Source organism: Podarcis tiliguerta (genome assembly GCF_965153285.1).
Source record: "Podarcis tiliguerta genome assembly, chromosome: 3".
Taxonomy (NCBI): domain Eukaryota; kingdom Metazoa; phylum Chordata; class Lepidosauria; order Squamata; family Lacertidae; genus Podarcis; species Podarcis tiliguerta.
Genome location: NC_139536.1, coordinates 11,693,841 through 11,716,394, shown reverse-complemented (window position 1 = coordinate 11,716,394; position 22,554 = coordinate 11,693,841). Strand labels below are relative to the sequence as shown.

At 43.0% G+C, this 22,554-nt stretch overlaps 1 protein-coding gene across 8 annotated transcripts in view; it reads left to right on the top strand.

Moving 5' to 3' along the window:
- The window catches only part of EML6 (EMAP like 6), a 164,869-nt gene that overhangs the window by 73,792 nt on the left and 68,523 nt on the right, over positions 1-22,554 (top strand). For all 8 annotated transcript variants that reach the window (XR_014509244.1, XM_083432422.1, XM_083432421.1 and 5 more), the window contains 9 exons: positions 253-390; positions 1,409-1,665; positions 4,785-4,997; positions 7,454-7,621; positions 9,118-9,224; positions 13,130-13,248; positions 15,120-15,306; positions 17,344-17,449; positions 21,604-21,697. Coding sequence is in view for 7 of the 8 variants with exons in the window: in XM_083432422.1 (XP_083288548.1) it covers positions 253-390; positions 1,409-1,665; positions 4,785-4,997; positions 7,454-7,621; positions 9,118-9,224; positions 13,130-13,248; positions 15,120-15,306; positions 17,344-17,449; positions 21,604-21,697 (1,389 nt within the window). In the remaining variant the exon portion in view is untranslated. The remainder of the gene's footprint in view (positions 1-252; positions 391-1,408; positions 1,666-4,784; positions 4,998-7,453; positions 7,622-9,117; positions 9,225-13,129; positions 13,249-15,119; positions 15,307-17,343; positions 17,450-21,603; positions 21,698-22,554) is intronic.

The window sequence follows — 22,554 nt, the reverse complement described above, 5'->3', positions numbered from 1 at the left end:
TGCACAAAACCCCTCCAGTATCTCAAACACCTATATTATACTTGTAGCACCCAAATGATTATTGAGGGGTTTTTTGTGAATGTGTTAATGATAGAATTAAAAATGCAGGTTTTCATTATTTGGGAATAGGCTAGTGTAATAGGAAGTGAGAGCAGCAAGTAGAATCTGGACAAAAGTTTCTGCTGCCATGTAAAAATAACTAGCATATTCTGCAATGATAAGTTTTCTCTGGTCCTTTTCATTCTTGCGCAGGTTATGGAGCCTTGCTGACCATGCCTTGATTGCTCGTTGCAATATGGAAGAAGCTGTGCGAAGTGTATCTTTCAGCCCTGACGGATCTCAGCTGGCACTGGGAATGAAGGATGGTTCCTTCATTGTTCTGAGAGTAAGGTAGGAGAAAAAGAAAATCAATCTAACAAAAGCAAGCATATTCTAAAAACTCTGACCAAATCTGAAATGGTGGGTGCTACTTGCACCATTCTATAACAAGTCTATAGCCCAGATCATAATTTTCTGATAAGCCATGGTTTGTTTGCCTGAGAATGAGGTGTGTGCCCACAATTTTTCATCTCGCTTCCTTGCCTTTCTCCAGTAACCAGATCCTAGTTTAATAACCTGATTTTTAAGCAGCCCTTTGAAAACAGTTTTCCAGTTCAGACAGCATGGGGAATGTTTTTAACATACCATAATATTGTCTTTAAAGTTGGGCACATGAGCTGAGCAAGAAAGACGAGAGCTGAAGAGACAGCAAATCAGCAAAAGGCTTGCTTTCAGCCTGATACACTATCATTAATTGAACTGAAATGGGCCTTTCCGGATTGGGCTAATTTTGTGCAAGCGGGGGTTAATTTGAGTTTGTTGGAGATGAAAGCATTGGGAGTGTACATGAATAGACAGTGTGAAGAGGAGATTTTGCACATTCTTCAGTTAACATGCACAGCGTCCAAATGATGTTGAACAGTGTACAAAACAGAACACTTCATAAGATACTGTGCACATTATTAGCTTGTCAATGTACACATTATCTGGTTATGAATTGCGAGTGTTACCCAAGTAATATAGGAAGTATGGTTGGAGGCTGTGCTTACCTGACAACGTACAAAATGTCCCTAATAAAGTCACATTCTCTGATACCTGCTGGTAATAATCTGTTCCGGCTTACTGACACTGTGCACTTCTTCTAAGGCTGCAACCCAGTGCACACTGTTCTGCCTGTAGGCTCCAGTGAAATAAAACCTCTGTTTTAATTATACCTGTTTATTTTTTTAAACATTTTGGGAACTGAAAGGTGGGCTCTTTTTAATCGAAGTCATAAATAAGTCCGGACTTTTGAGGTGGCGTGGGCTTGGTTTTGGTTTTAACGTTTTGCATCTTCCGGCCTGATGTTGTCATTTCCACCCCTTTGCAGAGATATGACAGAGGTAGTTCATATCAAAGACCGGAAAGAAGTAATTCATGAAATGAAGTTTTCGCCAGATGGCTGCTATCTTGCAGTGGGTTCCAATGATGGCCCCGTGGATATCTATGCAGTTGCTCAACGGTACAAAAAAACTGGAGAATGCAACAAGTCTTCAAGCTTTATTACTCATATCGACTGGTCTCTGGACAGCAAATTCTTGCAAACTAATGATGGTGCGGGAGAACGATTCTTCTACAGGATGCCATGTAAGACCTCTTCTTTAGATTTGCATTGGTTTTTAAACATCTGTAAATAGAACTGTGCAGTTTTAAATTTCACAGGTATAAAGGCTGATTGGTACCAGGGAAAAGCAAATCTGTCAGCTTCAGTTTCTAGTCAGTTTTTCATTTCCACATTTTCACGTCCTTCTGTGATTTGTTTATAAAGTCCTCAGGAAAATTCACCAGCATTTTAGTGCGGATTTCTCATATTTTTGCAAAGAAATTTCCTCAGATAAAATTTTCACTGATATATATATTTTAATGCACATTTTACCATAGTGTATACATTTTTGTACACAATGCTTGACTAGAGAACTACGTATATTACAAAATTCAGACAAGTGCAAGTTTTGAATCATAGAATCATAGAGTTGGAAGAGACCACAAGGGCCATCAAGTCCAACCCCCTGCCAAGCAGGAAACACCATCAGAGCACTCCTGACATATGGTTGTCAAGCCTCTGCTTAAAGACCTCCAAAGAAGGAGACTCCACCACACTCCTTGGCAGCAAATTCCACTGTCGAACAGCTCTTACTGTCAGGAAGTTCTTCCTAATGTTTAGGTGGAATCTTCTTTCTTGTAGTTTGGATCCATTGCTCCGTGTCCGCTTCTCTGGAGCAGCAGAAAACAACCTTTCTCCCTCCTCTATGTGACATCCTTTTATATATTTGAACATGGCTATCATATCACCCCTTAACCTCCTCTTCTCCAGGCTAAACATGCCCAGCTCCCTTAGGGATGGTTGTGTTTTGGTTCTCATAATATCTTAGGAATATTGTGACTTAGGGAAGTTCTTCAACTGCAAACCTGGGTTTAACTTATTTCCCATCCCTGCTTGCTCTGCAGTCCTCAGGCAGGTCTGCTTGATTTGCTTGATATGAGCTAACAATAGAACAAGGTCACACACACGGTGAACTTCATTGCTGAGCACGGGTTTGAACCTGACTTTTCCTCATCCTAGTCAGATTTACTACTCCACCTGAATTACGCCCAAGGTTGTGCTCAAATTGAAATCATTATGTGTTGATTCAGGAAAGAAATGTGATAAAATATGTAACAGAAAACTTTTTTGAAGAAAAATTCCAAATTCCTTTCATTGACAATTATTCTGGAACTGGTAGGAAAGGCCTAAGATTTGACCTGATGCAACAGAAAGGATAATGGAGTAGAACAACTCCAAAACTAACTCAGGTTTCTAAATCATCAACATTGTCATCTTCCCTGTAGTAGAACATGAAACTATAATCAGGTCACCTTGGAATTAATAAAACAAGCAAACAAATAATAACACAGACCGTTGTTAAAAGTGGAATCTGCAACAAAATTTTGCAGTATAGCCTAGCTGCCAAAGTGAGTGCCCCTGCCCAGAGTTCCATTTCAGCCATTTCCTCCAAGTAGAGCATTCCACTGTTCCTCCCCTTCCTCTATTTTTATTCTCCAGCCGTCATTCTATATTCCATAGCTTCTGAGCTCGCACAGTGCTCATTTGGGATCGTTTTGGAGTGTCTGCAAAATGGGTCCAAAATACATGCAGGTTAGAGTCAGACTTGGGGGGGGGGGCGTCTTTTGAAAAGTCTTTAAAAAATAGGGAAGGGTTGCATGGTGTGCCTACAGGGGGTGGCGAGGGGTGGCTTGCTCATTCTAAATATATGTGTTTATTTTAATGTACACACGCATACATGCATGTCCAGCTAGTGAGCAGGAAGTTTAGAGTGGTTTCAGAGATCACTCCTATTGAGCGTGGAAGCCAGACTCCATCTCTCTGCACTTTTCCAGAGGAGAGCTTTCTGGGGACAGCATGCAGCTCAGATGAAACCCTAGGCTTACAGTGATAATATAAACAAAGGAGTTGTGGCGATTTTTTGTGATCAGGCAAGGAGTCCGGTACTGCTGCTACACCCGGCCCTACTTTTTGAGCGGCCAGTGATGATGGCAAGTGCCTAAGAATAGAAGAGACGGTGGAAGAAGATTGGAAGAAATTTGTAATGGTTCTAGAGGTTGCTTGTGCGTAAGCTTGTCGCAGCGTCTGGCTGGGTTGCCTGAGTGAACCTTTCCTGTCTGGGCAGCCACTCGCCCGTGACCGTCTCAATCGCTGGCAGAATCCGTCAGTGGGCGTTTCTTAAACTTCTTCCAGCAAAGAAGTTCTTTGATGCCCAGTCTCTGACTACTCTCCCTGCGCGGAAGCCTTCTGCGCAAGGAGGGCGTAGTCAGCGGAGGACCCTTCCTCTCCCCGCTGGTCCCCGGCAAGGAGTCATGGGATCGCCTCGCCGATTCCCCCATCTGCCCCCCTTCTCCACTGGAGCTACGCTGATTCTCTCCCCCAGAAGATGGGCTGCCTCTCCCACTCCCGGGATGCTCTCTGGGATCCCTTCGGAGCTTGCTCTCTCCCTCGGACACTGATGGCAGTTCCCTGACAAAATTTAAAGAATATCTGAAAAAATATGTTAATGTTTAAAGTCTAGAATAGCCTTGGAAGTGGATATAGGCTGTAGGGTTAGAAGTAGAAGATGGTGTATTTTAAAATAGTATTATTTGTAAGTGATAACATGTGAAGATTTTTATGGTAAAAGTAAGCGTGAAAAAAATGGTTAAAAATAATGATATATGTAAACTGCTAAAGATGAGGTAAAATGAAAATCAGATGGGGGGGACTTGGGGAAGCTCATCTAACAATGTTTAAAAAAAATAAAGATAAGACAAGAATTTGTTTGTATTGTTTGTTTTTCTGTTTGTGTTGTTTAGTTGTGTTATAAAATGAATAAAAAAAAATTGAAAAGAAAGAAAGAAAAAGAATAGAAGCCAAAATTAATTGTGTACAATTGAAACCAAACTGCTGACAAGATTCTCAGGAAACTGGTAGTGAAATATCCATACATACCTGGAGGTACCAGGGATTGAACCTGTGACCTTCTGCACATGAAGATTTACCGATAAACTGTGGTCATCCCACAGCTGACATGGAGGAAATCCTTAGCAGGCAGGTTGATATGGAACTAATCCCTTAAAACAGGAAATTTGAAAGCCACCGAGGTAGAAATTTCCGTTCCATTACTTCTTCTGAAACGCAAATGGTTAAACAGCTTATTAACCTGATTTCTTTTCAGCTGGAAAGCATTTAACAAGCAAAGATGAAATCAAAGGGATTCATTGGGCTTCCTGGACGTGTGTGATGGGATCAGAAGTGAACGGGATCTGGCCGAAGTATAGCAACGTTACAGACATCAACTCTGTGGATGGAAATTACAATAATGCAGTTCTGGTGACTGGAGACGATTTTGGATTAGTTAAATTGTTCAGATTTCCTTGTCTAAAGAAAGGTAAGACTCTGTCCTGTGCATAACTGATTGCTCGCTTGCGGTTGGGATTGATCATTTAGTGTTTCCTTAGTGGATCTTGAGCCACTTTCAGGTGGGCCTCAGCACCAGAGACTTCCTTGCTTGTCAGCCCTGCTCCCTAACCATGTCATATCCTTTTGGATGGATCAATGTCACTAATTTATCTGTTTCATTGGCACATACATGGAAAATATCCAAAATATACTTGTATGTAGAAGTGAAATGGAAATCAGAAAGCTGAAAAAGTGGTCTGATATCTTTAACTCAAGCTTGTTAGTGGTTGGTGGTGGCTCCTACCAAGGAACCTTCAGGCCAGTAGTCCATTGGTTATATATAAAGTTCACTTTGCCTGCCTGGTTTCACTCTGTAGGACATACTAGGCCTTGACCAACTCTCAATCAAGTCTTTGACTGGCTGTGGATCCAATGGAATCCCCTCCAAGTCAGGTCATTCCCCAATCCTGAAGACTTTGCTTGTTACAATTGGTAGAAAGAACGTAAAGAGCATAAGAAGTCATGCTAGATCACAGCAGAGGCTCATCTGTGTCAACATGCAGAGGGCCGAGAGGCCAGCTGGCAAGCCCCGGCTCGGACGTCTCCTTCCATCGGCCTGTGCTCCGACGTAAATCAGCGATCTGGACTTCAAAAGCCAGGGCACGCTATTAACAGTTTGTACTGCGCACACAGAACAGGTGTGTGGCTTGTGAAGTCATACTTCGGCTACAGATTCATTAGGCGGAAATATACTCAGAGTCGAGTGTGGATTTCATGCTCTTTATTCAGCTCCTGGTAGTGAGGAATGAAAGTTTCCCCAAAATATCTGCTTTATATACATTATTTACACAGTGGGTCGCACGTGATTGGCTAATTCTGGGATTCTCCTGTAGGCCAATCAAGTTGCAGATTCACTTCCACCTGGAGCTGGATTGAGTGGCTCCTGCGGATCAGTCATACTGCTGCATTGTTCTAGGACCAATCAGACTGCTGCATTCTGGACCCTATTGTTCTAGGACCAATCAGACTACTACATTCTGAATCCTATTGTTCTAGGACCAATCAGACTGCTGCTTTTTGGATCCTATTCAACTCAGTACATAACATAATCATAAATCAGAACAAAGAAACATGTCGTCTCTCTCTCATGTCATCTCAGACAGAACAGCAAAAGCAAAAGCTGTACACAAACGGAAGTTCCCAGCATACTGTGCTGGAATGTAAACAGAAATATGAGACACAACATTTCCACATGCCTGTTCCTTAAGGTGGAATGGAAATGTCAACAATCTAGTCCAGCATTTCATTCACACAGTGCCCAACCAGATGCCCACTGGAAGCCCACAAATCAATACCTGATTTGCCTTGGATGCCAGCTGCCCATGGCATATTGTTCAGGAAACACAATATTAGAAGTTGCTGAACGCTAAGCTATTGAGCATCCTCTGTCCTTCTGAGTTCTGCTGGCTTTCAAAATGGGTTTCTTTCAATGTCTTTTCAATTATTTTATAAAACAAACTTCAGAGTCAAGAGGACAAAGGCCTTCTGGCTGCATCTTACAGTAGCAATGTAAGGATTTCTCATTCGATTTACTATTTATATCACGCCACACAGCTGACATAAAATAAATAAATACCCTGCAAGCTCTGCCCCAAGGAGACTGCAATCAAACTTGCATGGACAGGGGAAATATGAAACTCAAACATGCAATGAGATAGAACGATTCTGTCATTAAGCTTACATAATATTCAGTGCTTTTTTCTGGGGGGACGCAGGGGGACGCATACCCCTAAACATTTTGTGAATCTTTGTACTTTTGTCCATTTACTGTATTTATTTTTCCTGATTTGAACTATAAAATTGTGATTTTCTTGAGTCAAAATGAGAGTACCCCTAAACATTTTTTTTAGAAAAAAAGCACTTGTGATATTTACATTGACTTATGCAAACAACTTCCATCATAAACTCTCAAGAACGACTTCCAGAGAGTTAGATGTGTTAGTCCACTGCAGCAAAAGAGGAAACAGCTTTATGGACTAACAAAGGATTATTTGTTATTTTCTGTTTATTAAGAACTAGTCTCTAATATGATTACATCAGCAAGCTAATATCTGCCAATACTGAAGACAAAAACAAAACCTACAAAACGAGGGGAAATCAATACGCCATTTTGTTTACCATGATACAAAGACTGAGCAGGGTAGGCGACAGGGCAATCATTTTAGTGAAAATTATTGCTCATAATTGGGAAAGGAAAACACATTTTGTGTGTCTGGGTTGATCAGGTATATATAATTTATTGTGGCTTCATGCTGGCTGTATTAAAAGAAATATATATGTGTGTGTGTGTGTGTGTGTGTGTATAAAGTAACTATGCTTTTTTCTGACATTTCATGAATTTTATTTGCAATTATCAATATGGTTGTTTTTTTATTATTATTCTAGGAGCTAAATTTAGAAAATACGTTGGCCATTCTGCACATGTTACTAATGTCCGTTGGTCGCATGACTTTCAGTGGGTAATAAGTACTGGAGGTGCAGATCACTCTGTTTTTCAGTGGCGGTTTATTCCAGAAGGTTTAACAAATGGAATCCATGAAACAGCACCCCAGGGTAATGCAAATAACACTTCTTTATTATTCATTCATTTGTTCGTTTGTTCATTCACTGAATTACGTCCTTCACCATTATGGTCCCAGGATGGGTTATTACAGCAACATAATACACAGTTGTAGAACATAATACACAGTTGTAGAACACATAATACACAGCTGTAGAACAGCTACAGTCATAAAAACCAACAAACTGTTCCAACTTGAACTGAGCAGTAAAGATTCAGCCAAAAGACATAGGCCCCTCAAAGCAAAATGCCTTCACTTGCCTTTTGTGCTTTGGCCAAGCATTGGAAGATGTTGCGATTGAAAAGATAGCTTTGATGGATTGAATGGGCTTTCTTTTAATCATTATCCCCCAGAATACTTGAATCCAACATGTACATTTCCTTTTGCTTTCCTACAGGCCCATATTCTCCTTGGGTGCAGTTTGCTCAAATAATACATGCGCACAATGTTCACTGTGGATCAGGGGATGCCCACATATTTAAATCATTAACTTTTAAAAAATCATTTCAAACTGCAGAGACCCACAGGAATATTTAGCTAGGACCAATGAAGAAAAGTTGGTATAGGAGTCATAGGGAGGTTTGAATTTGCTGGAGAACAGATGGGGAAACACTGTGTACACACAGCTTTCTAGCGTGTCACTAATGGATGTCGGTGGGAATCCTAGAGAGTTGTATGTGCACAAAGTAGAGAACAATACGAGCAGCTGGAGCTGTATTTGAACCAGTTCTACTGCAGCTGAACAGAAAAGCCAATTTTCAGTGAAGAACTGCATACCTCTGTAGAATTATGGCCATAATGGAAAAGAGAAATACAGTGGTGCCTCGCAAGACGAAAAGAATCCGTTCCGCCAGTCTCTTCGTCTAGCGGTTTTTCCGTCTATTGGCAGCTATTGGCAGTTTAAGGGCTATTAACGCCTATTAAAGGCTATTAGCAGTTTAGCGGCTATTAGCGGCTATTAAAGGCTTAAGGGATTAGCGGATTAGCTGCTAAAAGGCTATTAGCGGCTTAGATCAGCTGATAAGCGGCTTAGGGGCTGGGGGGAAGGGGGGGGAAACCCCGCAGAACTCGCAAGACATTTTCGTCTTGCAAAGCAAGCCCATAGCAAATTCGTTTTGCGAAGCACCTCCAAAACGGAAAACCCTTTCGTCTAGTGGGTTTTCCGTCTTGCGAGGCATTCGTCTTGTGGGGCACCACTGTAAACTGAAAATTCACGGAAGGGGGTTGCTGAACACTGTGCTCTGCTTGCATCTTTGGTTAGGTTCAGTGTGCATGTTTCTACTGCCAAATAAGAAACAATTGTTTGAACAAAATAAAACGAATAAAATAAAATAATTCCTTCCAGTAGCACCTTAGAGACCAACTAAGTTATTGGTATGAGATTTCATGTGCACGCACGAGTTTTTGTATTCATTATTTGCGGGGATGTGGCTTTAGTTTTAAATTGCCTTTATTAAAATGTCGTCTGGTGCATTCTCCCGTATGCAGAAAGTGGCGTAGATTCACACAGCGAAGAATCTGACTCCGATTTATCTGATGTGCCAGAGTTAGACTCAGATATAGAGCAAGAAGCTCAAATCAACTACACCCGACAGGTGAGCAAAATGGAAACAGGCCATTAGACCCAGCAACCTGGAAACCCATCGAAACATATTCAGCGGAGGGATTTTAAAGTTGAAGGAAGGAAAAGAACTGAGCTCGAGAGTTTAAATGAGAGACCACGTTGAATTTAAGGAAAGTTAAGGCTAAAAATATGAACTGGGGTATTCAAACTGTATTTGTACTCAGCTTTTTTACCCTGACATTTATTATTATTATTATTATTATTATTATTATTATTATTATTATTATTATATTTTCGTATAAAGATTTTCCATAGGTAACATAAATACATTCAGTGTCTCTGTTTTTAAGTCTTAGCATCCTTCATACAAATGAATTGCAGTCAGTTGGAGACATTTTTTGTTGGAGATAATGTGGAATTAAGGAGGGGAAAGAGAGGGAGAGGGGAGAAAATAGAGAAATAGAAAGTTAGGAGGGGGGCAGGGAGACGAGACGGGGCATTAAGCTTTCTTTCTTTGCATAATATATTAGTCTATGCAATCTGAGTTCATTGGCAAATACATTTAAAAATCCATTGTGCACACCAACAGTAATAATGTTATTAGTGGAGTTTTTTTGTTGCCATTGTCATGTGGATAGCGGCCTTATTTTTAGCAAGAAGTCAGAGAGATGACATTGCATGTTAATCATGGGACTGAGCATTCCACCCCTTTAGATCAGTTAATTAGAAAACCTTTGAATGAGCAGGTGCAGCTCTTTCCAGATATTTCCTTAAAAAAAAAATGTTGAAAAATATGCAGCTCTTCTGCAAGTCTCTTACAGAATCATGCAAAGGATTTTCAAACCCACCGCTCTCGTTAGCCGGTAAATCCAAAATTAATGTTAATTCATTGTCATGGAATCATCAAATTGTAGAGTTGGAAGGGACCCTGAAGGTCATCTAGTCCAACCCCCTGTAATTCAGGAATCGTCCTTTAAATTAAAGGGCTACCAATAAAGCAAGGAATTATATGAAATAAAAATGCTGAATAAATATGTAGGAATTGAATTTCATTTTCACTGAAAGGAAGAAGATCTGCATGAAGTTCCTAAGCATGCATTTTTTAAGACATAAGTGGCCTTCCATATGTTTTTGCCATAATGACCCTAAATCTCTTACTTTACTATCTGTTTGTTGAAGCTAAAAGGAAAAGTATATTGCTTCAACAATTGCACCCTTCTCTGCATTTTTGAGAATGTTTATTATTTTCATTTATAAGCTGCCTCTCATTCTGTAGGATCCTAAGGCGCTAAATGTACGCCATAAAGCAATAAACAATTAATTAAATCATTTAACTCACATGGACTAATAGAAATATTGAAAGCAACTCAGTGCAGCAGCAGCAGCAGCAGCTAAATGTCGAGTTCATTTACAAATGCCTGTGTGAAACAATGGATGTTTTAAGTTAAAGGTAGTCTTATCTCCATAAGCAGGTAATTCTGCAAATGGAGGGGCTCCCATAGAGAAGGCCCCGCCTTTGTCACTGCAGAATCCATCACACTCACCAAATGGACTGTGAGGCAGGCTTCCTCTGCAGATAGCTGATAACTCGGTCAGTAGAGCATGAGACTCTTAATCTCAGTCCAGTACACCTGAAGGAGCGTCTCCACCCCCATCGTCCAGCCCAGATACTGAGGTCCAGTTCCAAGGGGTTACCCCGCTGTGAGAAGCCAAGTTACAGGGAACCAGGCAGAGGGCTTTCTCGGTAGTGGCACCCGCCCTGTGGAACACCTTTCCACAAGATGTCAAAGCGAAAAACAAAGCGTGTTCTCCCTAACAGAGAGCACGTGTTGCAGTTGGGGAAAACAAGCCACCCTGTTTTTGCTGGGCAGACTTTTGGATAAACCCAAGCCATTAAGTGGTTAATGGTGTTGCTGGGGGTTTTTGGTTGTTGCCATTTTTGGAGGAGGAGCCAGAGTTTTTAAATACAGGTCGCCCAACACTGGGCGTCCTCTTGGCTGTTTTTCACCGGATCACCCACCCACCCTCCCTTTAATAGGGGGGTTTTTTTGATTGCTTGACCTTGCTATGCCTGTCATGGGGTCGTCTGCTTTGGAGCAGGGGCTCGGTAGGAATTTTGCCATCTGGCTGATTGGCTGGTGCCATTTGGTTTTTGCCTACTGCGTAGCAAATCGTCACAACTTGTAAGGTTGGCGGTTAGGCATTGGTTAAAATTGGTTGGTGGAGGGGTAAGTGCCTACCCCTCTAATGGTGGTGCGGAAAGGGAATTCCATTAAAGGAATCCAGGGGCTTGCCATTCTTTTTGTCCTGTCCCTGGCAGCGGATTTGGGCCGTGCAAGCCCCACAGGAACATGAGGGTGAGAAGTGAGGGACTGATGCCCAGCTTCATTTCCTCACCCAATACTTGTTTCCCACCCTGGCTTCCGCTGGAGTACAGTTCTGTCCCTGAGGGCAAGGACAGAGAGTCATAACCAATGCCTAAGCAACCACTCACATTTTTTGTATTTTGAATAAAGTTGTGGCCAAAATCATGCCAAAAACCTAAACAAAAATTGATGTGTGATGTGTGAATTTTTTGGTGGGTGGCTTTGGGGACTCAACACGCAACTACCAGACTTTTAGAAGACATCTGAAGGCAGCCCTCTTTAGGGAAGCTTTTAATGTTTGATGCATTACTATATTTTAATATTCTGTCGGAAGCCGGCCAGAGTGTCTGGGGAAACCCAGCCAGATGGGCAGGGTATAAATAATATATTATTATTATTATTATTATTATTATTATTATTATTATTATTAATCTGAGGGTCATGGGTTCGAGTCCCTTGTTGGGCAAAAGATTCCTGCGTTGTAGGGGGTTGGTCTGGATGACCCTCATGATCCCAACTCTGCAACTCTATGACTCTAATTCATTTGTCCTGTGTTGTGACTTTAGCTTGGAGCGAGTCTTGGGCCCAAGAATTTGAAGTTCCTTCCTCCTCTTCCACAAGGGGGCTTTTTCTGTTCCCAACTTCCAATAGTAGTCCCACATACACCCTAAACAGAAGTACCGTATGGTGATGGTGGTGGAATGTTCAATCCAATGTTTCTTTAAGAATCAGTGTGCATAGCATTGTGCTAAGGGGCTATATCAGCTATAACACAGATACTATTGACTGCTGCCTGGAGGTATAACAGAGAATCATGGGGGGGGGGGGTGATGATAGGAAGCAAAGATGCAATTGCTTGGAGGGACAGCTGGAGAGTATATGTAGAGCTGTTATGGCTCAGAGGCCATCTATTAAGGAACAGGGTTGTATGCAAGCAGTCGTGATTGATAGAAACAACTCAGACATGTAGTTTGCAGAGATTTCCAGTGCTTTAGAATCTTGCAGCTTCCCAAACGCAGGGAATTTTACACCCACACAGGAATCTTTGGAAGTTGTTTTGCAGCTGTCCACTGGATTAAACCGATGTCATAGTATCTGAGTTCCTAACCATCTCTTTAAAAGATTTGCATGCCTAATATCTGGTGTACCTGTAAATCCATCTCCTAGTTCTTTCAGTGCTTACAAACTGCTTAAATCTCCTGTGTCATTTGCATATGTCACAAAAACTCCCTGAACGGATGAAGGAAGGATCTACATATGTTTTTTAAAATAGTTTTTAAATGTTTTTAAGATAGTAGGGCGGCGGGGGGGGGGAAAATAGAGTGTCACACATAGACATAGACACATAGTTTTTAAACTTTTTTGTGCAGTAATCGAATGAGCTTGGCCTGATCTTCCATTACTGGTGCTTCTGATACAAAGAATTCAGACTTCTCAGAGAGGCAGATTTTTGTCATGCATTGCAGGGTAGTGACATTGATCTTGCAAATTACTAGGCACAAATAGCAATAAGCCACCTGGATTATTGGACTGGGGATGTGTAATGCAATGTAACTCTCGATTATTTTAGGTTTACAAAGAAGATCTACCTCAACTGAAACAGCAAAGTAAAGAGAAAAACCACTCAGTGCCCTTCCTTAAAAGAGAGCGAGCCCCCGAGGACAGCTTAAAGCTGCAATTTATACATGGGTATAATAACTTTTCAGTAGTGACTACTCTTGTCTTTTCGCTTTTATAGACTACAATTTGCAGAAAAAGGTAATCTGTTCTTGGCAAAACCAGAAATAGCACCTAGATTTAGAGACTGTGTCTGAAGTTATCATGAAAACCAAGAAACACATTCTCAGCTTAGGGAAATGGAGTTTTCTGTTAGGGGCTTGCATTGTAGCTTTGCATTGTGCCTGCTTCCAAGTCAACAACACATCAGCTGTAGCTTATGTTAAGTATGGACAACTGAAACCTGTAACAAAATGGTGCCGTACGGATTGCTCCTGTTCATGCTTTCCTAAAGGAGACGCCATTCCATTTACCGTATTTTTCGCTCTATAAGACGCACCAGACCACAAGACGCACCTAGTTTTTGGAGGAGGAAAACAAGAAAAAAAATATTCTGAACCTCAGAAGCCAAAACAGCAAGAGGGATTGCTGTGCAGCAAAAGCAGCCATCCCTCTTGCTGTTCTGGCTTCTGGGATAGCTGTGCAGCCTGCATTCGCTCCATGAGACACACACACATTTTCCCTTACTTTTTAGGAGGGAAAAAGTGAGTCTTATAGAGCAAAAAATACGGTATATATGTATTACATTCCTATACCACCTCTCCTTCCAAGGAGCTAAAGGTGGTGTACATGGTTCACCTCCTCCCTAGTTCATCCTCACAACAACTGTGTGAGGTTGGGTAGGCTAACAGATAGCAACTGGCCCAAGGTCACCCATTGAGCTTCATGGCTGAGTGGAGATTTGAACCCTAGTCTCCCAGGTCATAGTTCAACACTCCAACCATTATACCACACTGGCTCTCAGGTGCCTCGCTGGCTCTCATTTCCTTTTCCACCCGCCTTGCAAGAACCAGCATTCCATGTCCGCTTAACATGCTCCATCCTCTGTGAGCTGTTTTAGCAGCTGACCCTCCCTCCCTTGGAGGGCAATTCCAAGCAAAAGTATTGTTTGTGTTTATGCAGACCTTTGGGTTCCCCCAAGCCGTATTCTACCTTTCTCTTGTGCACAGATGGTGCTGTCTAGGCTACCGAAGGAACAGTATTCAAAAAAATTGAGTTCACCATAGGAAATGCAATGTTGAACGAAAATGGGAAACTGCTTCCCACAGGCAGCAGTGTCCAAGGCATAGCTGTCAATGTTTCCCTTTTTTTAAGGGAAACTCCCTTATTCCGAATAGGATTCCTCGCAAGAAAAGGGGAAAGTTGACAGCTATGGTCCAAGGACTAGTCTATCCATTTGCTTTAACATACGAAGGTGGAGATCAATCCTTCCCATTTCCTTTTCCATCTCCATGTCAAAGTTGGCTTTCAGAGTTATTTTCTGGATCTGTAATAATTTTAACTGTCTGGAACTCTTGGCTGGACTGGCTGTAGCTAAACATGGCGATGTTTTGCATAAAAATGGAAGCCGTGCAGGCTTTTTGCTGGGCACCACTGTAGAAATGAATTCCTTTGAAAATATTCATTAATATCAGTTCATCTGCACGCAGGACTCTCCAATGAAACTCTTTTTGGCATGTGTTGAAAGCTCAGATTTAGTTCAGGATTTAAGGTGAACCTGGAAGACAAATTGGTTGTAGACTGTGAATGAAACCAGTTACCTGGTTCTAAGTAACTAGCTTGTGACATTTTTGTCCATGCCAGGAATACCACCCAGTATTATTCTTAGTCCACTGCTTCTCATATTGAATCTGTATCCTAAATACATTACTTAGAAATGGAGTCTGATTGATTTCAGCAAAATCTGAAGGCACTTAGGATCATAGCACAATATCCTTTGCTTCTACAGTTTGCAGGCCACTTTGCTAAAATGTTCACCTTTTGCTGTTTTTCATTCATCCCAGCTACAGAGGCTATGACTGCCGAAACAATTTGTTCTACACACAGACCGGGGAGGTGGTATACCACATTGCTGCTGTTGCTGTTGTTTACAATAGACAGCAACACACCCAAAGACTGTACCTCGGTCACGATGATGATATCCTCAGTCTAGCCATCCATCCTCTGAAAGACTATGTTGCTACTGGACAGGTAAGATTTTGGAGAAACAATGCTTGCCAATTCAATGGAAATTTATTACTATTATCATTATTGTTGTTATTGTTTACTTATTGTTGCGCTTTGTTTTTGTAAAATTCAAACATCATACCAACCTCCTTAGGAATGGTGTGATTTAGTGTATTGCAAATGGGGCCTACAAGAAAATGTTGCATTGGTTTCTCCTCACACCTTAGCAGGTCTGCTGCTGTTCACCCAGCCTTCCTGTGAGATATGATAAGCTGTAAGAGGTTCAAGCAAGCCAATCCATTCCCATTCTCAGTTATCCATCGGCAACCCAATATTCCACCATTCTTGGAGGCAGCTGAGCACGCTCAGTCCTTGTTTGGCCGGTTTGAGTTTGGGGGGGCTGTTATTTTGGGAGCTCCTTCAGACTTTTATTTTAAAATGTTTCTTTTGTATTGCTTCAAACCTTGGAGTTCTCCAGACACACTGATACCTCCCCCTTGTTTCTCTGTTTGGCTCCAATTCTGTTTCCCTGGGGTACTGTTTGCTTCTAGAAGGAGTTCTTATTGCAGCTACTATTTTAGTTTTCCATTTCTGAGTGTACATTTTAGGGAGGGATATTAAGGTAGTCTGCATAACTATCAGCATAACGGTTTCATTGGGATGTCCATGTTCAAACATCCCTATGGCCAAAATGTGGGGGTTGGGGGTGCAAGGAAGGCAAAGTTAAATGTTGCCTCTGCTGATGGTAAGAAACCCGTATCCTTGCAGAAAAATAGGAAAGCATCTCCCCAACAGAAGGCATTTTATCAAACCATAAAATACATCTATGTTACAGGGAAGGTATGCCATTTATAGTATTGATCAGAAGGTCGGCAGTTTGAATCCCCGTGACGGGGTGAGCTCCCGTTGCTGGGTCCCAGCTCCTGCCAACCTATCAGTTCGAAAGCATGTCAAAAGTGCAAGTAGATAAATAGGTACCGCTCCGGCAGGAAGGTAAACGGCGTTTCCGTGTACTGCTCTGGTTCGCCAGAAGTGGCTTAGTCATGCTGGCCACATGACCCGGAAGCTGTACGCCGGCTCCCTCAGCGAATAAAGCGAGATGAGCGCCGCAACCCCAGAGTCGGCCACGACTGGACCTAATGGTCAGGGGTCCCTTTACCTTTAGCCAACGATATGGGGAGCAGTGAGGTTTACTGGCAGCGATATTTATCCGTCCTGATAAGCAGCAATGACTAAGGTTTCAGGAGGTCAGATGTCCCACTGTTTGCTATTGCTGCAGCATCAAGAAAGAAAATATAGGATAATGTTTAAAATAAAATAGAGTTCCAGTGTGGGGAATGTTAGACTCCAGTGATGGCTAGACATCCAAGAGTATAATTTTTTTTTAAAATTTAGTTTGGCTAGAGGGAACCAAGTAGGAATGAAGACGATTATACATGTATGAATCATCAGTGTGATAGCGCTGGTCAAAGGATCACCCCGAAATAGAATGCAGGAAGAAGAGAAATGCTTGAAGGCTTAAAGCTTAGTGGAGCAATCCCCAAAAGTCAAACAGGAGGAGGAAGGCAAAGTACTGGAGAGGCTGCTAAGAGTGATGGGAGGGAAAATAGAAGAGGATAGGGAGGGCAAACTGAGGATGACTTCAAGGAAAAGGTTGCAGTCTGTTGTTATCCAAGTGCTGGCTGGTAAAAAGGCTATTGGAGGAACAGGAAGCGTGAGTCCCCAAGGAGACGGAATTGAATGGGAGAGCCAATAACTAGGTGCTCCATGGATATATTTTGTACTTGAGGGATGTAGTGAAACTGAAGAGAGGAGTGCAAGGATAACAGCTTTGAAAATGGAAGTAAGATTATGAACAACGGATTGTGGCCAAGTCTAGATGGCAGTATGGGCAGGAAGCCTCTTGTCAGCACCTGAGATATCAGAGTAAACCGCACTTAAGAGACATCTGGTTGAGAAAACTAGGAAGTGTCTCCTGGCTGAAGAGTGTGGTGGGTGGAAATTATTACTGTCAAGTTTTTTGTTTACGCACAGCCGCTCACACCAGGTGTTCTGATTTAGGTTGGGAGAGATGCCGCCATTCACGTGTGGGACACTCAGGCACTCAAATGTTTGTCGCTGCTAAGAGGCCAACACCAAAGAGGCGTCTGTGCCCTTGATTTTTCAGGTAAGCAGCTATCCACTCTGCCAACTAGGGTCAGATGGATCCATCAGTTTGGGTTGCTGTCCATTTCTATTTTTCTCTCCAATATTAGTATTGCCACATTTCCTTATCAGTTTCCAAATAAATAGGTTCAGTTCCCACATTGGAGCAGGTCATGAGTGCGTAAACCTTAAAGCGGGTTCTTATGTCACTGTTCTTTCCCTTTCTTCATAACAGTATTTATCAATAAGGCTAGCAACAGTGGAATTTACAGAGGGATGTTCCTAATGGATGCTGTGTACAAACCATCCTTAATATGCCTTATATTGTATCAGACTTTAAGCTGGCAGGCCAGGACTGCTTCTCTTTTAATTTTTGTAGGGTGCCTAGTTGTGGGGGTTATGTGTTGTATGAAAAATAAATAGCACTCCTAAAAAATACTATCTGTTTCACACTGTTATTGATGTGTTGCGCTTGTTGCAAGTTTCTCCCAAAATATAGTTTTTGTTCCCTAGAGAATGTATTTTGACTGCCGGGGAAATATTTCATTTGAGAGCAAATCCCATTAGCAACAGCTTCTCCATGTGGTGCTGTGCCGCTAGATATTTTGTAAGTTTCGTGGGAGATTATACCCTTGCCTGAATCTGCTTGGCAACTGCTGATCTGATTCACAGTAGCTACCTCCTAAGTCTGCTTTCCCTACTGATGAGTTCAGTAAGCCAGTGGAGCACATGCCATGATAGCCTTCCCCCCTTTGCTTGCAAGCCACATGTTCTGATGGCCAGGAACCACCACCGCAGCCTGGATTGACAGTGTCAACAGTTTGGCAGAATTAGGCTACCTTTTGATTTATGCCGCTGTTGGGTTGGAGGTTCTCCTGCCACTGAACACGGTTGAAGCTAAGCAGATGTGGGTGCTGCCGGTGGCTAGAGAGTCTGCACTATGCTCTTATGTGCTTTCCTTGAAAGAGAGTACCGGCATACCTCATAGATATTGTGGGTTCGGTTCCAGACCATTGCAATAAAGCTAATACAGTGGATGCTTGGGTTGTGAACGTGATCTGTGCGGGATGCACGTTCGCAACCTGCGGCTTTCGCAACCCGCAGCGCTGTGTCTGCGCATGCGCGGGTTGCAATTCGGCACTTCTACGCATGTGCAGCCGCCGAAACCCGGAAGTAACCTGTTCCGGTACTTCCGGGTTTCGGCGGGTCCGTAACTTGAAAAAACGCAACCCGAAGCGTCTGTAACCCAAGGTATGACTGTACAGTGGTACCTCAGGTTACAGACGCTTCAGGTTACAGACGGACCTCCGGAACGAATTAAGTTCTTTACCTGAGGTACCAGTGTGGTGTAGTGGTTGAGAGCGGTAGTCTTGTAATCTGGGGAACCGGGTTCGCGTCTCCGCTCCTCCACATGCAGCTGCTGGGTGACCTTGGGCCAGTCACACTTCCTTGAAGTCTCTCAGCCCCACTCACCTCACAGAGTGTTTGTTGTGGGGGAGCAAGGGAAAGGAGAATGTTAGCCGCTTTGAGACTCCTTAAAGGGAGTGAAAGGCGGGATATCAAATCCAAACTCTTCTTCTTCTTCTTCTTCTTCTTTGTATTGCAATAACACGAGTCACACAATTTTAGGGGTTTCCCAGTGCATAAAAACTAGGGGTCAGGAAACTTTTTCAAGGGACTGGTCCACTGTCCCTCAGACTTTGTGGGGGGCTGGACTATATTTTTTGGGGAGAAAGAGAACGAATTCCAATGCCCCACAAATAACCCAGAGATGCATTTTAAATAAAAGGACACATTCTACACATGTAAAAACACACTGATTCCCAGACCATCTGTGGGCCAGATTGAGAAGGCTATTGGGCCGGATCTGGCCCTCAGGCCTTAGTTTGCCTACCCATGATATAAACGTTACATTTATATTATAGTGTAGTCTCGTGAGCTGCAGGCACAGGAGAGGGTAAACCTGGCTCCAGCCAAACCAGCTGCACTCCCAGGACCAGAAGGGGGGGGGGCTTCCTTCCCCTGGAAGCGCCTAGGCTTGTTGCAGCTGCAGCTGCATCTTTATAAGGCGCAATATCTGTGAAGCGCAGTGCAATAAAATGAGGTGTGCCTTAGTAGTGGGCCTTATCGTTCCTGTGAAAGAAGGAAATGGTGTTTCTGTCATGTATTCTACTCAGCGTTGATCCAGAGCAGAACTCCAACGTATACCGTATTTTTCGCCCTATAGGACGCACATTTTCCCCTCCAAAAATGAAGGGGAAATGTGTATGCGTCCTATGGAGCGAATGTAGGCTTTCGCTGAAGCCTGGAGAGCGAGAGGGGTCGGTGCGCACCGACCCCTCTCGCTCTCCAGGCTTCAGGAAGCTGTGCGCAACCCTCGGGAGACCGGCTCTGAGGGTTGCGCAGAGCTGCCTGCAGTTCCGGGCTCAGCGCAGCTCTGCACAGCCATTGGGAGCGGGGCGCGAAGTCCCGCCCGGCTCCCGGTGGCTGCGCAGAGCTGCCTGCAGTCCCGGGCTCAGCGCCCGAGGGGGAAATAAATTTTTTTTTCTTTATTTCCCCCCCAAAAAACTAGGTGCGTCCTATGAGCCGGTGCGTCCTATGGCGCGCAAAATACGGTAATTAGCAGAGTGAAAACTTAAACACGTTGCAAGATTCCCAAAAAATAGACCAGAGGCAATTGTATTTCATCCAGCAGAGCTTTACTGCTACTGAAGGCAAGTGAGCATCATGGTCACAAATCCAATACATTCAGGATTTGAACTGTCCATAAGAAATCCAGTTGCAGCAGACTTAACTTAAACATACAACAACTCATAAAAAGTCTAAACTTTAACACTATATGCAGAACACCACACCAGAAGGAAGAGAGATAGAAAAGAGTAAAACCCAGGCTCCTTCTGGCCTTATTATTATAGTTGGCATGACCTTGAAAGAGATAAGAGAACCAGCTTAAGCCAGTTGTACTCAGCTTCTCTGAATGAATAACCCAAACATCAGGAACCTTCTGCTTGTTTCTTTCACACAGAGCAGCTTCCAGAACCCTCTTGAATTAATCAGAATAGGAAAGATTTCTACACATCAGATCAATACTTTCTGTACTAAGAAATGCAAACTGACAATTTCTCCTTATTTTAATTTGCCTCTTGATACTTTTCTCAGTAACTTCTGGTGATATTGGGGAGAGGGGTGGCAGAGAGCTAGATAGTGATGTAATAAGCTACGAAAAAGTTTAGGAACCTGTGTTACCGGAAAAATCCGAGGGCTCCCTTGGACAAAAAGTAAAGACACCAACCAGAGTAAATTGGAGCAAATCAGCAGCCTGTAGGCTTGGCCTTTATTGAACTGTTGCAGCAGGGTGTTCCCCTCACTTGCAGGAGAGAGGAAAGACACAGAAAATGGTGTGCAAGACCTTATAAAAACTTTTGAAATTCCCCTCCTCTAGGTCAAGCCCACCCCCAGAAACATCATGCATACATTACAGAAAGGAGGGGTTGAGGGAGGAGTTGTGGTGGTAACCTGAGTGTCCTGTCACCTGGCTGGTTCCCTTCTACCCCTCCCCATGAGTCATTTTCTGAAGACAAAAGGTAGTCGCAGTTTCCTGCCCCCTGAGGGAAGATCTGATCATTGTCCTTTGTTCCAGTCTGTGCTGAATCCATTCCCATATGCAAGTTCTTTGTGATCTTCATTGTTTTCTGTCTGGAATCATCAGGGTTGGCATAGCAACTGGACAGGGCTCCTGTGGATGTGCTGGTATGGTGAAGGGATTATGGCGTCCTGTATCAAACCTTCCCCATTTTGTAGTCTTTCCTTCATGGAGTAAAATAAAAGTGGAACAGTGCAAATCCGATGTATGGTTGATTTTCTATGAATTTATAACAGAAGTGTAGTGTATGTAGTGTGTGAGTGTGAGTGTGTGTGAAGTTTGTACAAACTGAATGATGGGGGGTGGTTTTCTGCTACACCTGATAGGTTGACCTGTACACGCTGTGACTGACATGCTACAGTTAGCAGAAGATTTGCTCCTGTACCCCCAGTGAAAAACTGTGTTTATTGCAAAGCATCCAGCTGCATTGCTATTAGTACCTCTACTTTAAATTTGCAATAAATAAATGCAGCACTTGTCAGATTTCTGTTAAGGGTTTCTCACCTCTGATGTTGTGAGTTGCTTTTATGCAGCTGATGGAAAATGTCTGGCGTCTATTGGGTTAGATGACAATCATACCATCGTACTCTGGGACTGGAAAAAAGGAGAAAAGATGGCAGCAACCAGGTAAGAACGTTGTCACGCAGGCATGCTCTCTAACAGCTTGAGTTGCATGCATATATTTTTTTCAGGTCCAAGTTTTAGGATGCTGTTTTAAGAGATCAAAATTCCACCTTCCTCCCATACCTTAAACCTGTATGTTTAGACAAGACAAGAGAGAGAGAGGGAAATTGTGATTTTCATCAATGCCCCACCTTCTCACATGCCAGATTTCTATGCATTGATTAGAGCAGAGCTTTCCAAACTGTGTGTCGTGACATGTTAGTGTGTCGGCTGCAGTGTGCAAGTGGCACACGAATGCTACCCATGCTCCTCATGGGGCTGGAAAGAGGTTAGTTTAACGTCTGGTTTGCTAGTAAAACTGAATTACAGTGGTGCCTCGCAAGACGAAAAGAATCCGTTCTGCGAGTCTCTTCGTCTTGCGTTTTTTTTCGTCTTGCGAAGCAAGCCCATTAGCGGCTTAGCGGCTTAGCGCTATTAGCGGCTTAGCGGATCAGCTATTAAGCAGCTTAGTGGCTTAGCGGATCAGCTGATAAGCGGCTTAGCGGCTTGGGGAAAAGGGGGGGGGAGGAAAAAAACCCCGCAGGAACTCGCAAAACATTTTCGTCTTGCGAAGCAAGCCCATAGAAAATTCATTTTGCGAAGCACCTCCAAAACGGAAAACCCTTTCGTCTAGCGGGTTTTCCGTCTTGCGAGGCATTCGTCTTGCGGGGCACCACTGTACTGTGTTGCGTAATGATGCATGCCTAAAAAATGTGAGACCAACATGAAAAGTTGTGTGATTGGTGCACTTCATGGCCCTGTTCACACCAACAAAATATGTAGACTCAATTCATGGAGGGGTATTTAATCTTGAATGACAT